Consider the following 20,630-nt stretch of genomic DNA (forward strand, 5'->3'; position numbering starts at 1 on the left):
GTAACCAAAAAAAATCTACATTTGTAAGTTACACTTTCATGCTAAAGAGATTGCACTATGGCACTTGTATGAGGTGAATTGAAAAATACTATTTTATCATTTTTACAGTGCAAATATTTGGAATAAAAAATAAATATAAAGTGAGCACTGTATACTCTGTATTCTGTGTTGTAATAGAATATATTTGAAAACGTAGAAAAATATCCAAAAATATTTAATAAATTTCAATCAGTATTTTATTGTCTAACAGTGCGATTGATCACAATTATTTTAATTGCAATTCATTGTCTTGAGTTAATCTCATGAGTTAACTGCGATTAATCGACAGCCCTAGATGATATACATTACTCATATTTTCCAAGAAGGAATCTATCTTAAAAATGGCATAAACTTTATTTTTTTAGAAAATGTACATAAGACAACACTAGTACAATTTCTTTTAGATAGTCTCACATTATCTCAACTAGATAGCGTTACTGAAAAACAGGTTAAGACTTAACATGAAGTGATCAGTTACAGAAATGTAACTGAAACAGAAATAAGTGTGCCAAATAGTTAAAACAAAAACAAAACCCACAACTTCAAAACACTCTCTATATGTAGACTAGAAGTAGTGTGTAAAATGAATCTGTGTAAAAATCAGTAAACACGTTAGTTTTTCCCTTATTCAATTTCTAAAAACATTTGAATTGCCAATTCTAAAAATAATCAACACATTATTGTCAATGGAAACTTGTATACAACAAACCCCACAGGCTTACAGACACATTAACAGTTAAGACTTAATTAATCGTAGGCTTGTATGAATGCCTAGAATACAACCTGATGAAAGGAACCTTAGTGTACAGAGGTTTAAACTTCAAAAAAAAAAATGTGTGCTCTCTGTAGGGTCAATGAGTCATCTTAAGGACATTCACAAACCTCACTGGTTAGAAGAATTTTGATCCTTGCTGGGACTATTGTGATCAATGCCATTGCACCGAAAATGACTAAAGATTGGTTGTTTGGGGGGGTTCTTTGGGGGGCAAGGAGAGAGAGAGAGTTGGAAACAAACATATGGTAACAAGAATTTTTGGGGACTGCTGTATTTTAAAATAAGTATCTACACACTTCAGAGGGTCTGAAAATATTCAGTTAAAGTTTAACCACCAGCCCCCGTCCTCTATCCCCTGCTTACTGCTGGGAGAATCCCCACTAGTTGGCTCAGAATAGAAACAAGCAGTCCCTGTTGTGCACGTGGATTGCAAAGTATGGTCTTGTATGATATACCTTGTACACACCATCCCAGTCTATAGGAGGAGGAAATTTCAGGCCTGTTTTAACAAGAGCATGGTACAGGAAGTCTATGGACCATTGAATTCAGTGAGGATGTCAAAAAAAGCTAATCACTCACCTGCAGCATGAATATGGGATCTGACCAATATTGTACTGGTGATCAGGGTATCCTCCAGACAACTGGGTGCTGGACGAAATCAGGATCTTGTGCACATTATATGAACAAGGTGATAAGTCCCCAAGCCATCAGTAAAAGTGGCTTCTGGTATTTTCTCTACTTACTGATGGATTTGAAACATACAAGTCTATATGTAGTGTTTTGTTTAGGATGACAGGAGTATGCAGACCATAACCAGGATGGCAGAGCGCGATGAGGGAGAATAGGGCAGAGTTAAAGTTAGTGCTGAAATATCTCCAGCCTCTGATGTAATTGTTTTGTGGGAATTTCCTTAGTATTTTAAAACCAACCAGTTTAAAGTGTTATTTCTATTTCTTTCTGGCATTATTTTTAGAGTAGAGTACAACCTAAGCTACTTGAAACAACTGCCCCACATTATACAAAATAAAGGCATAGCCCCTGATCTTTTACTAGTGAAACAGCCCTACAGGAAAAAGAGCAACCTGCTTAGTATGCATAAGGAATGGGATGGAGAATAATATGGAAAATATGCCATTATATAAATCAGTAGTATGCCCACAGTTAGAAACAGTCACCCATTTCAAAAAGGATGCTGCACAATTGAAGGGGATGAGGGAAAAAGGACAATGAGATTGACTGGAGATATGGAAAAACTCATCTAAAGATTCTATGCCTCAGCACATGAACAAAGGACATTTGAAATTGAAAGGTGGCAAATTCAAAACTGATACAAAGAAATGCTTTTACACTCAGCAAGTAATTACACTGTGGAACTCACTGTCATATTATATTGTTTAAGTGAAGGCACTGGCCATGCATGAGTAATTTTCAGTTAATGCTAAAAAGTTTTGAAATATGAAATCTCATGACTCAGAGTTTAAAGCAATCTAAGTATTAGTTTAGGGGGGAGACCCTCATAGGGGCTGATTATTGCTAAAGGCTAAGATTTAATCAGGGGTATTTTTAGTATAAGTCATGGACAGGTCACAGGACTGTGATTTTTTGTTTCTTGCCCATAACCTGTCCATGATTTATACCATAAATACCCAATGGGATGGGTAGCACTGCATGGGCGCGAAGCCCCTGGCACTAGCTACAGGGGGAGTCCCAGGGGCCCGCTGCCACTCTCGCCACTCCCTGGGGGACCAGCTCCAGTGGGCCCATTGCCAATCCAGCTGCCACTTGGGGGAGAGTGCCAGGAGGCCTGCTACTGTGCTGACTGCTGATGGGGGGGCAGGGGAGGGGAACCCACAGGGAGGCTGCTGCTCCAGCTGTCACGGTGGGGAGGGGAGAAGAGACACACAATGCCCTGGGTTAGGCACTTCTCCAGCCTCCCAGGGATCACTGCCCAGAGCTGCTGAGCTATGGCTACTCCCCCTACCCCTGGGACTGCTGCTCAGGTGGTCCCTGGGGTCAGCTGCCAGAACAGCAACTGGCTGCAAGGCTATCCAAGTGGCTGGCTGCAGAGCTGCTCCGGCAGCAGGCAGTGGGGCCCACGGTTTGGGCAGCCCCGGGTTCAGCCACACCAGCTACTGCAGAAGTCACAGAGGTGGCAGGCAGTCATGAAATCCATCATCTCCATGACAAACACAGAGCCTTAATTATTGCACATCTGCCTACTGAGGTTTCTTGCATCTTCCTCTGAAGCATGTGGTGCTGCGTCTGGCTATTGTCAGAAACAAGTTACTGAACTAGGCAGACCGTAGGTGTGATTGAAGATAGCAATTCCTATGTTCTTGTGAATTTAAGAACTCCACAGGAAGGAGTGTGCGCAGCTTACACAGTCTGCAGCTTTCAGGATCATGGGCTGTCTCTATGTGAAGGGATAGGGTACATTACCTCATTTGGTATCAAGGTGAGATTGTAAGTACAATTAACTGAACTATGTTCCTAACAGAATTAGAAAGCAATAAGCTCTACAGAAGACATCTTAAATGATTAAAATACTAATTTCCAGAATGGTTTGACCAATTAAGTCACAGATTTTCTGGCCAGCAGGAACCACTATGATCATCAAGTCTGACCTGACAAAGTAATTTCACCCAGTAATTCCTACATCAAACCCATAACTTCTAGATGAACCACAGCACATCTTTTAAATCAAGACTGATGTTTTTATAAAGACTTAGTGATGGAGAAACCCTCCCATTCTGTGTGGAGATTGAAGAGCTCTTTTTCAAATCTTTTCCCACGTAGGCAGTTATACAGCATCGGGTCACTTAACTTGCTCTCTGTTAAGTTAACTAGACAAAGCTTTTAAAGTCTCACTGTAAGGTAGGTTTCCAGGCCTCAAACCATTTTCATAGCTCTTTTCTGAACTCTCTCCAATTCTCAGACATACTTTGAAACATGGAGACAGTACACCAGTAGCGATCTCACCAGTTAACTTAGTTTTAATATTACATTTGCAGTGAGAAGTGACAAGGAAAGGTTGTGGCTTGTTTTGAGGATAGGAATAAATCCTGAATTTCCAATGAAAACTTAGTTATAATCTTATCAAGTCACCATTCTAGTTTCAAAAAAATCAAGGTTAGTGAAATTGATTTGTGCTTTTATTCTAGATGGGTGTAATTTTCTCTTGTATTATTACATTAAAACTTAGCTATCCAAGCTTTAGCAAAACATTACTTATTTACACCCCCTCAAAAGGAAGTAAAAAAACAAAATTTCCATGCAGCATGAAATCAAGTCACACCCCCACATATTTCTAACAAGACATTAAGAACTGAGCATGCTTTTTCTGCTGCACAAGCTTTTAAACAGAGGAAAGAAAATATGGCAATAAAAAGGCTTAGTCACTATGCTTAAAATAAAAAAATTTAAAGATGGATGATTCAGTTTTCAAAAACCCCTAATGGATGCCACCTGCATCTAGGAGCCAGATTCTGAGTAACATGATGAGAGTCTGTATCCCTATCTTCACCCTTTCTACAAGACTGGTATTTTTTGTACAAAGTATGCCTTGTGAGGTATCACCTGAACACTCAATTTGCTGAGTATTGTCCTGGTAAAATGTGCGTGACAACATTGTATGTAAAGTTAAGATTCTACTGTGACATTGCTGTGAGAGGTTCCAAGTGTAGAAAACCAGACACAAACCACTTCCTTAGAGACAAAAGGCAAACTGATGCCTTGGCCAGCTGTGAATATAATCAAATGGACCAGCACCTGGTTAAGCGGCCATTCTTTGACAGGAGAAAGGTGTGAGCAAGTAGTTTACAGCTTGGTCAAGGAACAGCTGTGGGTTCCTATGCAAAGAGCCTGTCTCTTGAACCTCAGCTGGAGAGGATTCTCAAAGAGGAAAATATAAGTGAAAACAGAAGACACAAATCATCTCTTTGTCCACAACATCTGAAGGCCAAGGAAAAATATTGGACTGGAGGGTGGGGTCATGGCTGAAAGCATCCAGCCAGTAAGACTGCAAAAGCAAGAGATTTGTTTTGAATTCACTTAGCTTTAGTTAGATGTTAGTTGCATTTTACTTTTTATTTTCTTGTAATCAAATTCTGACTTTTTTGCCTAATTACTTGTAATCATTTAATCTTTCTGCAGTTAATAAACTTGTTTGATCTAAACCAGTGTTTTGATACTTCCATTTGAGTTAACAGGGTTTGTGCATATCCTTTTCTATTACAAAAAGACTATGAGCTTATACTGCCCAAAAGTTAAGAGCTGGGCAGTACAAGATGAACATTTCTAGGGACAAGTCCAGAACTGGGAATTTGCTGGTGTAATTGCTGTACTATAATTCAGGAGTGGCTGGCTAGAGCACTCATAATACAGCTGTGAGTAATTTACATGCTAGAGGCTGTGTGAGAGCAGACCAGACATGGTTGCTCTTATTAGTGTAGCAGTGTAAAAGGTACCACAGGTTGGAGAATTAAAGGGACACAGCTGTTGAATAGTCTAGATTGTTCCCTGGGGAACATCACATGGCTTTCAGGTTAGACTGTAAAGAATGATTAGCAAAGCCCATGTTTACAGTAGGCATAGATGCAGCTAGACTGGAAAATCTGTGCTTTGTACCCAGTGAGTAAATGCACTGCCCCCCGAATGAAAGAAGCTATACCAGTAAAAATGGGATAACCCCACACACATACACACAAGCATTAGCCAATGTAATTCAAAACTGTTATTTAGGTACAGAATGCTACTCCCTGCCCCTACTTTTTAGCCCCATAACTGTAGGATCATTTCTGATGTAGGCTGGTGGAAGGGGGTTACACCAGAGCTGCACCAATCCAATGTTTAGAAAGTCAAGCCCTTGAAGATGTGATAGCTAGCCAACAGGTATTTGGTATAGTTCTGCAGCTCCCACAAACTGTACTTACTACTCAGTGAGTTCCTGTTAATACTAATGTTTGTACATGGAATCTTAAACCAGTACAAAAAAACTTGGGGGGTACACTTGGTGGGGAGATGGGATGTTGGGAGAACAAAAGTCATTTAATGCCCTCAGCTATGGCAGGTGTTTTGTAATTCCCTGATTCAGCATATCTGAGGTACCTATTCAGAAGTTATCCATGCCTTTCCCAAAAAAGGAAGAGATCTTTGCATACTTCAGTAACAGGAAACATTTAATTTTTTTCTATGAAGAGATACAGCCTAGAGATGGAAGACCCTTAAACGGAAACTAGAAGGCCAGCTTAATAAAAACATTGTTTCAAACAAAATAAAATGACCTTTTTGATAGAAAAGTTACCTAAGCCCACTTTCTGAAATAACCACTATCCTAGATAAGGAACTAAACTCCAAAGGCATAGATGTGGTAGAAGCCATCTCAAAACTTTTTCCCTTCCTTTGGGAGAAGGGAAGAGAAGAGCATTTCTTTTAAACTTTTTTGGTGCTGAAGATAATGGCAGTGTGTAATAGAAAACCTAGATATGAAGTACAACAGCCAAGGTTCTCTAAGAAATCAGGACTGCTTACAAAAGTCCTCTTGACTGTAAGACTAGCATTTCAGAATTTACTGATTATCTTAGATTTTAAGAGAATGAAGATGCAGTTCTTAATTGTACAAACTATCAATAATTGTATTAATAAAATTGGTATTCAAATGCATCAACTCAGAAGAGATTGTAAAGTCCTAATTTATCTTACTTTTGATTTTAATTAGCTAGCACTTCATTATGCAGACCTCAGTTTAGTTGGTATTCAATAAACTAAACTTGCCACAGAGCTGTTTTATCACAGTAAATCAGGACTGTTGCTTGACTAAGTGTTCCAAATACTCAAAGAAATATACAGAGACTTAATTTTTAAGCTGCAACATACATGGTTTTAATACAACAAAAACATTTAAGTCAGGTGAAAAGTAATAAACTCAACAATCAGCACTAAAACATTTCCATTGGAAATGTGTTAAAATTCACAAAGGTCTTCATTACCATCTTACTGCAATTTTTTTGTGTGTTTCTAGTCTAGACACCACATGTTTTCTGTAATCATGCAAATGTGAATTAAGCTTTAAATGCTTAGGTAAGTGGGAAGTCCATTTACTGGAAAGACTCATATTTCACAGTTTAGCCAGCGTGAGTATGAACAAAAACTGCAGAATTCTTCATGTGATTATACACATTTTAAAAACCATGAACTTTCAGCTGCTCCTCCTTGACAATGCCAACCTGCAAAAAGGAAACGCATTTCAGTAAGGCTTCTGTACTGCAGAGTGGCCATAACATTACATCAAGAGAGAAGATCTAGAAGTCATTAGGAGGGACAAGGGACTCTCGGTGCATCAAGAGGTACAATACATGATTTATGGCCATTTTCCAGGTTCAAGTCAAATGTTAGAGAATCATCTCCAGAAGTTTGCCCCAAAGATTTATGTACCTTAATTTTTTTATTTAAGAACCTGGTTACTAGAAACACAGAACATCTCAATCCTTTAGTCTTTTCCACTTACCCTTTCAGTCTGAACTGCTTTTAAAAACCACAACTGATAACACATGCCTTCAAACAGCAGCTGCAGCTGAGTATTCTTATAGATAAAAAATATTAACGATTTTCCTCCCCACCCAACAGCACCTGTTCATTATCAGTTATATTTTTCAAGACATATTTTGGCTTTTACAACAAGAGGCAAAACTCAACACTTTTTTTCCCCAAAGAATGAGAATTAATTCAATAGAGAGGTGCAAGAACATTCAGCAACATTTTAGACTTGTAGATGTTTATCACCCTGATTATCACAATACCGCACAAAATCTAAATACTACACAAACTACTACACAATCACACAAAAAAATATAAGTACAGCAGAAGCAGGAAGCCTGCTAAGCAACCAGTGGGGCCACTGGACAATTGAGAAGCTAACGGGGCACTCAAGGATAAGGGCATTGTGGAGAAACTAAATGAATTATTTGCATTGTCTTCACAGCTGAAGATGTGAAGGAGATTCCCAAACCCAAGCCATTCTTTTTAGGTGACAAATCTGAGGAACTGTCCCAGATTGAGGTGTCATAGGAGATTTTGGAACAAATTGATAAACTAAGTCACCAGGACCAGATACTCACCCAAGAGTTCTGAAGGAACTCAATTGTGAAATTGCAGAAATACTAACTGAAGTCTGCACCTATCATTTCAATCAGCTTTTGTACCAAATGACTGGAAGATAGCTAATGTGCCATCAATTTTTAAAAAGGGCTCCTGAGGTGATCCCAGCAATTACAGGCTGGTATGTCTGACTTCATTACTGGGCAAATTGGTTGAAATTATCATAAACAAAATTGTCAGACACAGATGAATATAATTTGTTGGGGAAGAGTCAACATGGTCTTTGTAAATGGAACTCATGCCTCACCAATCTACTAGAATTCTTTGAGGGGGGATCAACAAGCATGTGGACAAGAGTGATCCAATGGATATAGTGTACTTAGATTTTCAGAAAGCCATTGACAAGACTCCCCACCAAAGGCTCTTAAGCAAAGAAAGCTGTCATGAGATAAGAGGGAAAGTCCTCTCATGGATCGGTAACTGGTTAAAAGATAGGAAACAAAGGGTAGGAATAAATGGTCAGTTTTCAGAATGGAGAGAGGTAAATAGTGGTGTCTCCCAAGGGTCTGTACTGGGCCTAGTCCTAGTCAACATATTCATGAATGATCTGGAAAAACAAGTAAACAGCGAGGTGGCAAAATCTGCAGATGATATAAAATTACTCAAGATAGTTATGTCCCAGGAAGATTGCGAAGAGCTCCAAAAGAATCTCACAAAACTGTGTGAACTGGGCAACAAGGCAGATGAAATTCAGTACTGATCAATGTAATGTACATTGGAAAACAATCCCAACTATACATACAAAATGTGTGGTAACATCCAATTTAGATCGCATCAAGAAAGATCTTGGAGTCATTGTGGATAGTTCTCTGAAAACATCCGCTCTATGTGCGGCAGTAGTCAAAAAAGCAAACGGGATGTTGGGAATCATTAAGAAAGAAAGATAAGACAGAAAATATCATATTGCCTCTATATAAATCCATGGCATGCCCACATCTTGAATAATGTGTGCAGATATGGTCGCTCCATCTCAAAAAAAGATGTACTGGAATTGGAAAACGTTCAGAAAAGGGCAACAAAAATGATTAGGGGTATAAAACGGCTGCCATATGAGAAGAGATTAATAAGACTGGGACTCTTCAGCTTGTAAAAGGTAACTAAGAGGGGAAATAATTGAGGCCTATAAAAATTATGACTGGTGTGGAGAAAGTAAATACGCAAGTGTTATTTACTCTCTCTCTCTCTCTCAAAACAAACTAGGGGTCACCAAATGAAATTAATAGGCAGCAGATTTAACACAAACAAAAGTAGTATTTTTTCCACACAACGCGCAGTCTGGTGAACTCTGAGAGACTTGGTGAGGCCAAGACTATAACAGCGTTCAAATAAAGATCTAGATAAATTTATGGAGGATAGGTCCATCAATGGCTATTAGCCAGGATGGGCAGGGATGGTGTCCCTAGCTTCTGTCTGCCAGAAGTTGGGAATGAGCAACAGGGGATGGATCACTTGATTACCTGTCATGTTCATTCCTTCTGGGGTACCTGGCATTGGCCACTGTCGGAAGACAGGATACTGGGCTAGATGGACCTTTGGTCAGACCCAGTATGGCCGTTCTTATGTTCTTATGTACTGCAAGCATCTGGTTTTGTCCTTTCAGGTCAGTGTATTAACAGCTGTATTAAAGGTTCAAAAACTGGTTAAATGTAAAGAAATAAATTAATATGATACCTTTAACAATTAAGGTCTTTATCAGTTTCAGAGAGATCTAAAATACTTCTAGTGGTCTGTCTGTAGTCACTCACCTCTAAGAGGAATTGGCAAATGTTCTTTCTCTGGTCACCTTGAAGCTGGATAACTTCACCGTACTCAGGATGCTCAATCACAGTACCATTACAAGCAAATTTCTAGAAAAACATTCATATTGTAAGACATCTCATGTAAACTGTAATGAAGCTTACTATGCTTTACAGTGCACTTTCACAACAGAAGCTGCATAAGATAAATATTGAAGGTTATAAATAAGTCACTTATGTATCAACAAAAGAATGGAAAGAGACAAACATGGTTAAAACTACACTATTCTGATTTTTAAAAACAGTATGGAAGCCAGTTGGTGACACTAGGCCAGCAGCATTACAGACACAAAAAAAACTAAGCTGGCAAGCTGCAACCCCTCAAACAAAATACTTAAAAGCCAAAAGATGGAAAGTCAAGCACAGGAATGTCTCATACACGATTTGCTTGTCCAACTTGCCACTAGTTTCCACGTTTAAGAGTTTCACTGGAAACATGACACTTTCTCACTGCAAATCAAAAATGGCAGAACCATGACATTAAAAGCAACACTCATGTCATTGCTGCGGAGAGGGATAGCTCAATGGTTTGAGCATTGGCCTGCTAAACCCAGGGTTGTGAGTTCAATCCTTGAGGGATTTTTTCCATTTAAAGATCTGGGGAAAAAACCTGTCTGGGGATTGGTAATGCCTTGAGCAGGGGGTTGGACTAGATGGCCTCCTGAGGTCCCTTACAACCCTGATAGTCTATAATTTATATCTGCGAAATCAACAAAAATGGCAGACCCTTGTGGAAATTAACTGGATTACTTAGAACAAGTTTTAAGAGACTAACTTTTGTAAAAAGAAATTGTTAATTTCAAGAATATTGTATTGTCCCTTGAACAAAGGTCATTACTGAATACAGTTTTGACAAACTGTTCCCTTCCCTTCTTGCTTTTAGCCATATGTGAAAGTGAAGCAGACATGTAGCCAAAAGTCAAAGTAAAATACTCAATTTTCACAAATTGGCATTGCGTTCCTATTTCCACATCAAAGCTAGCTGCTTTACCTTTTTGAAGGCTTTCACAAGTTTTTTTTTGTCATAATCATCTGCAATTCCCTGAACAGTAGTTAATGTCTTCCTGCCGTTTCGTTGCTGGATCCTTATATGAATGTAATCCTCAGTCCCTGCCGGGAGTAAGTCGTCACCCTTAGTTGCATCAGCAAAGGGGTCTGCCGGGAAAAAGGCAGTTTACTACATATGAAGCATTTTTCATGCTAAAATGATAAATTGATACAGCTAGCAGAGAATTTTCCAGTTTCCAGTTACACAGAGCGCCCTTTGGAAAAGTTAACTCTGATCCCTAGGATCAGAGTTAACAGGGGGGAAAAAAAAAACACCTGTTCTTTTATCCCAAACAGAACTAACTACATTATAATAGCTCTAGCTAACTCAGTCATGTTTTCATCAACTTATATATTTGCTTTCTCTTCAAAATCCCTCAAAAGGTTAAATAGATGACATAACCCCAAACTACAGTGTTTTAACTTGTTAAACCATAAACACCAAAATCCAAGAACTGTCACATCAAAACTCCATTTCACCCAGAGACTCATCACCTTAAGGGGATGTCTCATCTAATATTTCTGCTGAAAAATTTCCCCACCAGTGAGGAGTCCTAGTTCCAGACAGTCACCATAATTTTAAGCACCATATGGAATGGTCTTCAAAACATGGTGACAAACATTGGCAGACACTAGGTACTGCAAACACACTGTGCCCTCTACAACTGGTACCTAGTTTCAGGCAAAAAGCCAATACAATTCATTTTAGCCTTGTCTACACAATAGCACCCTTCAGACTCCTCCAGTCTTCAACTGTATTGAAGCATGGGGAAAGAGAGACAAATGCCTTTAGAAGGGGATAAAGAAGAAAGTGGCTTCCTGTGCCATTCAACCAGTTTGAGGTATTCCCTACCCCCTAAACAAATGGCATTTAAATACCTTTCCTAACCAATTTAGATTAGACCTGCATGTTTCCCAAACAACTCCTTCACCTGTTACACAGCATTCTTCAGCTAAAGTACGTAATGAGCTTTAGATCAAGATTTTCAGATGTTACGAGTGACTTACGTTACACCAGTCTGAGCCACTTTAAAAGCTCCAGTTACACTGGTCTACAATTTTTGAGAAGTTGTCCGCTTCAGAAATAAAATGTGATATTTATTTTGTATTTTGATGTGCTGAATTCAAATATGACAATTAAAACAACTGATTGGCTACTGTTTCTAAGATATTTAAGTTTTTACATTTTATGTCTATGCATATTGTGTAGATAGTAGAGTTTTAATCATAAATTGTAAACCTAGGTCTTTTCATGTGTTTATGGTTGCTTTACATGATAATATTTCACCTGTCCTGTTTATGTAACACTTGAAAAATTAGCAAAATGATTATATAAATAAAATTTATTATGAAACAAAAGGCAAAAAACTATTATGTACATAGTTTAGTCCTATTCAGTGTCTACTCCGTGCTTCTTGGCTTGTCTCTTGTATTCATTAAATGGAGCATCTCTTGTCACTGTCCAGCAACAGTCTGCAAGCATTGATGGGCTCCATTTGCCCTGATAGCCTGCCAGGAGATTACACTGCTGTAGTCTGGAGCCCAACTGCTCTGCCTTACTCTTGGGTAGTTCCAAATCCCTGAGAAGGTCATTCAGTTCACCTTGTGTTATGAGGTGTGGTTCAGAGGAGGAAGATGGGAGAAAATGTGGGTCCTGTGACATTGATGGTTCAGGACCAGAAGTTTCATCCTCTTCCTCGTCTGACTCAAGTGAGAATGATTCTGGTGCATGAGGAACCGGCAGTCCTTCTCCGTGGGGCACTGGGCATATAGCTGATGGAATGTTTGGATAATGCACAGTCCACTTTTTCTTCTTTGACACACCTTTCCCAACTGGAGGCACCATGCAGAAGTAACAATTGCTGGTATGATCTGTTGGCTCTCTCCAAATCACTGGCACAGCAAAAGGCATAGATTTCCTTTTCCTGTTCAATCACTGGCAAAGATTTGTTGCACAAGTGTTGCAGCATATGTGTGGGGCCCACCTCTTGTCCTGATCTCCAATTTTGCAGCCAAAATAAAGGTGATAAGCTTTCTTAACCATAGTGGTTATACCACACTTTTGTGATGCAAAAGTCACTTCACCACAAACATAGCAGAAGTTATCTGCACTGTTCACACAAGTACGAGGCATCTCTGCTCACTTTGGCTAAACAGAAATGTGTCCCTTTGCAAAATCAAACACTGACAAATAAGAGAGCACGACACTGTATGATTTCTAGAGCTGATATAGGGCAATTTGTTCAGCAGAGTGATGTAAGCTTCGTTATGATTGCATCATCCATGACTTCTAGGAATAACATGATGCCATTCCTACCACGTATGACGCAATACCAGCTTCAGATTGCATCATTCACTGTTTTGCCTAAAAAGCAAGTACTGTCCAAACCCAGTCATAGATTTATTCATCGATCCAGTCAAAGATGTATTTTAGTCATTTCTGGTTTAAATTGAGATCCCTTCCCTTTATAACTCACATATCCTCCGCCATTCTCAAGTCAAGGGTCGTATATACTGACCCAATAGCACATCTTGAAAACTAGAGCCAATCAACAATTTTAAGCATCATTTTCGTTCTCAGTGACCAGAATTAATAAAGTTGGACTACATTTATTTCAGAAGCATTTTGGCTGTAGAGCAGTGTTATCAGAAGGTGGGTAACTCAGCACTTGAGTGCTAAATTTGACACTTTAAAAAGACCTGAATTTCCAAAATTTGAGGTCCAAAAATGACTAGTCACATTTGAAAGTCTTCACTTAAGCATCTACCTATGCAATAACACTACTTTCCAAAAGCAGAAACAAAGCTCCAAGAGAAGGAATGCCCAGGCCTAAGAGCACCAGCAAACTAGCTTGGCAGCAGGCAAGGCACAGGCCTCACCTGCAGAAGCAACTAAAATGAGGAGAGCATGGAAGAGGGGTCCAGTGGCTTGAGACAAAAAGCATCTAGAGGAGCAGGCACAACTCTGGCCTTCCACTTCCTCCACACCTCTGTTAAAGAATCAAGGGATTATGGATCACAGATGAATCCCTACAGTCTGTACCTTATTAAATGAGAGTCAGCGGGAGTGGAGGCATGAGAAGGGTTTAAATTCTGGGGCAAGTTGACCAAACAGGGATTTCAATCAGTGTGGATATAAGGGAAGAGGGGACCAAGAAAGGAAAATCCCTTACCAAAGGGGATAAGATTCTGGACAGGGGGTGGGCCAATTCTTACTGACAAAGTGAAGCTCCCTAGGCAGGTCAGTCCCTAGGATTTGGGACTCAGCCCCAGGCAGCATGGTACCAGTACCCGGGATGCCTTCCTTAAGGATTAACAGTTCCTGACCATGCAAAAAGGAGGCTCCACGATCCATGCATATCAATACCTGAAGTGGGCTCTACAGTAGGGCAGTCACCAGGATTTGGGGGCCAGAGTTTTTCCCTACTGAAGGACAGTGGGTGACAGGGAATGAAGAAAATAATCCCATGGCAGATCTAATCCCAAAGGGTCTATACCAGGGGTCAGTAACCTTTCAGAAGTGGTATGCCAAGTCTTCATTTATTCACTCTAATTTAAGTTTTCATGTGCCAGTAATACATTTTAACATTTTTAGAAGGGCTCTTTCTATAATTCTATAATATAGAAGTATACTATTGCTGAATAAAGTAAATAAGATTTTTAAAATGTTTAAGAAGCTTCATTTAAAATTAAATTAAAATGCAGAGCTCACCAGACCCGTGGGCACTACCCGTGCAGTGTGAGTACCACTGATAACCAGCTCACATGCCCGTGCTATAGGTTACCTACCCTTGGTCTATACAGTGGATGGGGGGGGGGGGGAGAAGATATGAAGCTTTCACTCCGGGAGGCGCTGCACAGCAGCTATGGGGGCAGCCTGGGCACTACCAGGAAGCAGAGATCCCAGAGGGCAGACTATGGGGGGAGAGATACCCGCAGAGCAGTGCCCCTTACCGAGAGAAACAAGAATAATGCACTGAGTGGGGACGCCCCCATCACGCTGCTCCCCGCTGTAAGGCAAAGCCCAGCCACCCGGGTTAGCGGAGGGGGAGGGGGTCGGGGCCCCTTTCAGAGAACGGGACACGGCAAGCGAGGGGATCGCTCACGGGACGCTGGGCGAGCCTGGCAGCTGGCGAGCAGCCGGGCGGGGGGTCGTGGCAGGCCCGGGGGCGCTCACCGAAGGATTGGAGGTTCTGGATAGTGGACATGCGATTCAGTGGCGGGGCGCTGAGCAGGGGAGAAGGCCGCGGCTGGGTGCGCCTGGGTCACGTCTCACTGGATCTGCAGGGAGAAGAGAGAAAAAAAACCAAACCGCAAGTCCGGAGCGACGGCAGCGGACCGGAGCAACAGGCACCACACAGATACAGCAGCGACTGCTTCTCTCACAAAATGGCCGCCCGCTCTTATGCCCGGCCCTTGCCCCAGCCGCGACCACGTGACCTCCGTCGGCTCGGAGCATCCTGGGGAATGGAGTCCTCCCAAGCAGGCAACAGGCAGTCGCAGAGCGGTGGGGGACTACGATGTCCAGCATGCACCGCGCCGTCGCCGCCAGCTGCCCCGCCTGCTTCTCCACCCGTGCTGCCCCGGTGTCTGTCTCTGCCCAGAGGCCGGTCCCGAAAGTGTCGGTTTGTCAGGGGCCCTGCACAGCGGGGGGGGGCACAGTGACACACCCAGGGAGTAGACAGTGCACAGTGATCGCTGTGTGTGCGACCCCTCCCGCCGGGGGTGTGTGTGTGTGACACCCCGCAGCCTCCCCCCCTCCCCCGGCACTAGGCTGGACTTGACACCCCGCCCTACACAGTGCTCTGTCCCTACTCCGCGCACAGCCCCTTCCCGGCCCGGGAACGGACCCTGAGCTGCGGGGGGCGGGGGTGTCTGTGTGTGTCCCCGCTCAGGTGCTCGCTACGTGTAGCAGGACACGGCCCGTCCCTCCCCTGCCCCGGCTCCCCTCCCGGAGAATAGCTACCGCAGAGCGCGCCCCGTGCGTTAGATTCACCAAGGAGCAGACATCGGGCAGGAGAATGTGCATATTATACACCTGCCTCCGCCAGGCAACCAATACTGTGCTATGTACTTCGCGTATTACCCTCCCCGCCGTACCTCGGGGGCTAAACATTATGCAGTTCTCCCCGCCACACACCCCCGGTACGTTTCCTTCACCACTTCTGGGAGAATGATACATGCCACACACACTGCTTCTTCTACACCCTTTGCGTGTCTGGGAATAGGAACTGTGCAGGATACTCTGCATAGTTTACTCCTCCCCCACATCCCATTGGAGAATAAATACTGCAAAATATATATACATACACGCTCCTAGGAAATATATAGCACAGACTATATGCTGCTTATTGTACACCTCGAACAAACCGTAATTCTGTGCAACATTACTATTTTGGCATGAGCACACTTCCGCAGTTAAGGCTGGGTTCCGTTTGTCACTTGAGCAGTCACTTCTCGGTTTGGGGGGAAGGGTCGGAAACCCAGTGTATCTACCCAAATTTAAGTTCAGAATCTGTGATTAAACTTTTCAATTTCTGAGGCTTTGCAAGCAAATGTTATTTATTTTATGAACCAAAGTTAATTAAAAATAGATCCTTTAGGAAAAAATTCTGAGTGGCTCACCATTTTTGGACAATACTAGCTAACAAATGCTTCCTTTGTTATCCTCCAGATTTTCCAAATAGCTAATTTATTGTAAACCAGTGCCCAATGTATATCTGAAGAAGCCAGGTTACAATTAAGATCCGTGATTAAAGATTTTTATGTCTAATTTTCCCTTTTTCAAAATGGTCACTACTTCCCATACCTTACAATAAGACTAAAGCCAAACTGTCCTCAGGGAAAATGCATCCCCTCTCACCTCCTTCCTCCCCCCCCCCCAGTTCTGTAGTACATTGAACCAAAAACTGAGGAAATAATCTATGTTGTGAGCCCTGTGTCAGTCCAGATGAGTAGCAGGAGTTGCTAGGGGAGAGGAGCTACAAGCTAAAGCTCTCTTCAGCCTTTGTTGAAGCTCTGTGGTTTTGACAGAGGCTACTCCACTTTTCAGAAGCAATAGCATAGCTGGCTTGACAGACTCTTACTCTTTCCATCCTCCCCACCCTACTGTCTGGCCCACGCTGTGCCTCCATTAACTCTTCCTGTCCACTCACACCATGGGCAACATTGAGAGAGGGTATCCCTTCCCCCGCACACCCTTGTTATCTACCCCTTCATAGCCTTCTTCGCTTGTAAAAAACAATAAACAAAAACATCCACAACAATTCCATTAGAAAATAGTTCATTTGAAAGGGATTAAGGTTGGTTAAGTGTGACATCCCCCCAAAGTGCAAGCCACAGAAACAAGGAAATGCCTAGTTATGTGATACCCTTAAATGTACCCTCACGTCCATTGAATAGGTTTACACTGCTAGTCACAGATTCCACAGCCTTCACAAGGAATTTTCTTCTGATTCCAACAGATAAAACACACTTCTCAAATCCTATTAAATCTCCTTCACAACCGTATAATTCAAAACTAATCCCAGCTTCAGCAGCATTAGCAAATATTCAGCATTGACATATGTGTGTTAAGTGAGGATGTCTTATGTATTTGTGGGGGAAGCACAAGATCAGTACAACCGTTGCGCATTGCCAGAGCACAGTGTGCTCCAACTACAGCCCATTGCACACTCTGGTTGTGGCACTGAGTTGACTATGCCATCTGTACGTCATTTCACTAGCTGGGGAATCCCCCATGCCTAGAGAATCTTAATGTGCTTCAAATGCGCTAGTCATATCAGGTATGTATGCCATGATGTTCCAAAGAAGTTCAGCAGATAAAATTGTACATATGTTGGAATTGAGGATTAGCAGAGAAGGGGTTAAAATAGCTTTAAAACCTAGGTACTAGCAGGAGATATTTTGATACCACCAGTGTCGCCTCCTATCTCATTGTTACACATCTAAGGTTGGTGTTAATCACAACCACACATTCTATTGTGTATTACTATTTAGACAACAGATGGTCTAATATAGGCAAATTAATGATATAATTGCATGATTAATGTATAACCTAACAACTACAGTGCTGTAAAAGAGCATCATTTCTAATTATCCTGCTCATAACTTCATCCTTTTTAAATACAGTACTTGGAAATCTGGTTAAACAATTAGTTGGAATGAATAGCAGTTAGTAATTCCTGTGCTTGCATTTTACTGCACCTTTGTTAAGCTGTCATGTTTCACATGAATAATAAAACACTATGGCAGGATCAGGAACTATTGTTAAATCTTGGGACTTACTATCATGTATGAAAAATCCTACATACTGTAGCAAGCTCTGAAATTCATCCCTATGCAAAGGACCAGCAGAAGCCCCACGCAGCGAGCTGAATTTCACCCCCACCTTCATAAGTACACATTTCTTTATAGAGCAATGAATAACCCATACAGATAGAGAAAATCTTGTATACTTTTTCACTTCAAGAGAATTACTGTACCTCAAGCTCTTAAAGCAAATATAATAAAAAAGCTTTATGATATGAAAGAACTTGTACTCCAGCTAGGAGGAGCTATATCTTTGCCCTAATACTTTTGGCTATTGGTATGTTTGTTCAGTGATCTTACTATCATTAGTCTGAACATACAGGTGAGTTGCATCATATGTGCATTTAACTTACACAAATTCAATATGCGCTTGGCAAAAAAAAAAGAAAAACAACAAGATTCCTGTAAACAGTGTGGGCGAGTCCACCCACCATTCCACTCAATGAGCGTATGCCCCGGTGTGAGTGTGAGATGGGAGACATGAATCTGCTGTTCCCTCAGTCGGTCTCAGTTCCCGTGTGCCTCTCATAGTGTGAGCATCTCACCGTGCTGAGTGTGATTCTAGTGTTTAAAGATATGTATTTTTCATACAACATGGCCCCTAAACGCAAGCCAACTACTTCATCTGGTGCTCAACTGAAGAAACAATGATCTGTTCCAATGCTGAAGGAAAAACTGGCTGTGTTGGACTTATTGAGAGACGGTATGTCGGTCTACAATGTGGCGCGTAAATATGGCCTCAGTGAATTTAGCATCCATGCCATCAAGATTTGAGAGAGAGAAAAACTAGTCAAGCCGTGGCATCAAGTGCGCCAATAACTGCTAAGGTGATGAACCAGGTGAGTGATAAAACTTTAGTGAAGACTGAAAAGGCATTAAACTTATGGCTGGAAGACAAGAACTGAAAATGCGTGCCTGTCAATGGCAACACGTTGCAAGAAAAGGCTCTTAGCCTCTAAGTGCTGTTCAAACCTCCTGCCAAAGAGGGACAGCCTTCTGATGAGAAGGAATTCAAAGCCAGCCAAGGTTGGCTTAACAGTTTTAGGAACCAATTCAATCTCAAAAACAGGCAAACTACTGGTGAAGCTGCATCTGCCAATGAAGAGGCAGCAAAAGCCTACCCCAAACAATTAAAGAAAATCATAGAAGAAAGGGCTATCTTCTGGAACAAGTTTTTAATGCTGACTAGACTGGGCTCTTCTGGAAAAAAATGCCCAACCTCACTTACATTTTGAAATCAGAAAGACAAGCCCCTGGTTTCAAAGCAGCTAAAGACCATGTGACTGTGTTGTTTTGTGGTGATGCGGCTGGGCATTTAATAAAGCCGGACTTACTCTACAGGGCTGCAAATCCCCGTGCCCTAAAAGGCAAGAACAAAAATCCCCTGCGTGTGTTCTGGCAATCAAATAAAAAGGCATGGGTGACGGCAGCAGTATTTCTGGATTGGTTCCACAAGTGTTTCATTCTGGAGGTCAAGCGGTACCTCGAAGAGAAAGGACTTGACTTTAAAGTGTTGCTGATGGTCAACAATGCTCCTGGCCACCTGCAGCACACCGGTTTGCACATAACGATGAAGTCATCTTTCTCCCCCCCAACCCAGTACCACCTCCATCCTCTCGACCAAGGCGTGATTCGCTGTTTCAAGGTCACATACACGAGGCTTATGTTCTCATGGAGACGTAGTGCTATGGATGCTGATCCCAATCTTAATGTGATGGAGTGTTGGAAGTCCTTCAACGTTGCCAATTGCATCACTTATATTAAACAGGCAATGGATGCAATCAAGCCTGAAACAGTCAATGCATGTTGGCAAAACCTATGGAAAGGATGTGTGAATGATTTTAAGGGTTTCCCAACCATTGACAAAGAAGTTCAAGTGGCCAGGCAAGTGGGTGGTGATGGCTTCGTCAACATCCTTGAGGAAGTAATTGAAGAATTACTAGGTCGCCTAATGGGTTGCACCGGCCCTGCTCCTCCCCCCTTCCTCTCCTCCCTTCTAAACGCTGCAAGCCAGCTGATTGCAGCGTTCGGAAGGCAGAGGAGGGAGGCAGGAGGCGCACTGAGTCCTCGCTCCTCCCTCTCCCTGCCTACAAAATGCTGCAAGGCAGCTGATTGCAGCGGGCAGGAGGTGGGGGAGGAGAGGGAAAGTGCTGATCCATAGGGTCTGCTGGTGGGTGGGAGGAGGGAGACTGCCAGCTGTGGAGAAAGCAGGCAGCCAAACAACGTAAGAGTGGAGTATTGCACAACTTTAAAAGAGCATGTTCCTTAATTGATCAGCAACATAACAATGAAACAATGTTAAGAGGGATGACTTTAAAAACTTGCTAGTTTAGACATAACCTTGGTCCTTATCCAAACTCCAAAACCTTTGGAGTTTCACTCATTGATGCTTACAAAGGTATGTAGGAACATGAAGCCAGAGAGATTATTTCTGGTTTATCCACTAGGTGGTGCTTAGCTATCAAAGAAAAAACAAACAAACATTCTTTAGCATGCTTCCTCTGGAC

The 20,630-nt window shown here is 41.8% G+C and overlaps 1 protein-coding gene across 2 annotated transcripts; it reads right to left on the reverse strand.

The window, feature by feature from the left end:
• Positions 1–5,973: 5,973 nt before the first annotated feature.
• On the reverse strand, positions 5,974–15,221 carry EIF1B (eukaryotic translation initiation factor 1B). 2 transcript variants are annotated; one of them, XR_007772337.1, is made up of 5 exons: positions 14,990–15,221; positions 10,757–10,920; positions 9,715–9,816; positions 9,427–9,585; positions 5,974–7,038 (listed from the first exon to the last, which is right to left on the reverse strand). XR_007772337.1 is itself a non-coding variant. In XM_050938113.1 (4 exons), exons 1-4 carry the CDS (start codon positions 15,018–15,020, stop codon positions 6,994–6,996), a joined length of 342 nt encoding a protein of 113 aa, XP_050794070.1. In that variant the 5' UTR covers positions 15,021–15,218; the 3' UTR covers positions 5,974–6,993. The 2 variants fall into 2 exon arrangements, 1 of the variants encoding a protein (XP_050794070.1); XM_050938113.1 differs by lacking the exon at positions 9,427–9,585 and having other exon boundaries at positions 14,990–15,218.
• Between the last annotated feature and the right edge of the window lie 5,409 nt (positions 15,222–20,630).

This window comes from Gopherus flavomarginatus, chromosome 2 (assembly GCF_025201925.1).
Source record: "Gopherus flavomarginatus isolate rGopFla2 chromosome 2, rGopFla2.mat.asm, whole genome shotgun sequence".
NCBI classification, from domain to species: Eukaryota; Metazoa; Chordata; order Testudines; family Testudinidae; genus Gopherus; species Gopherus flavomarginatus.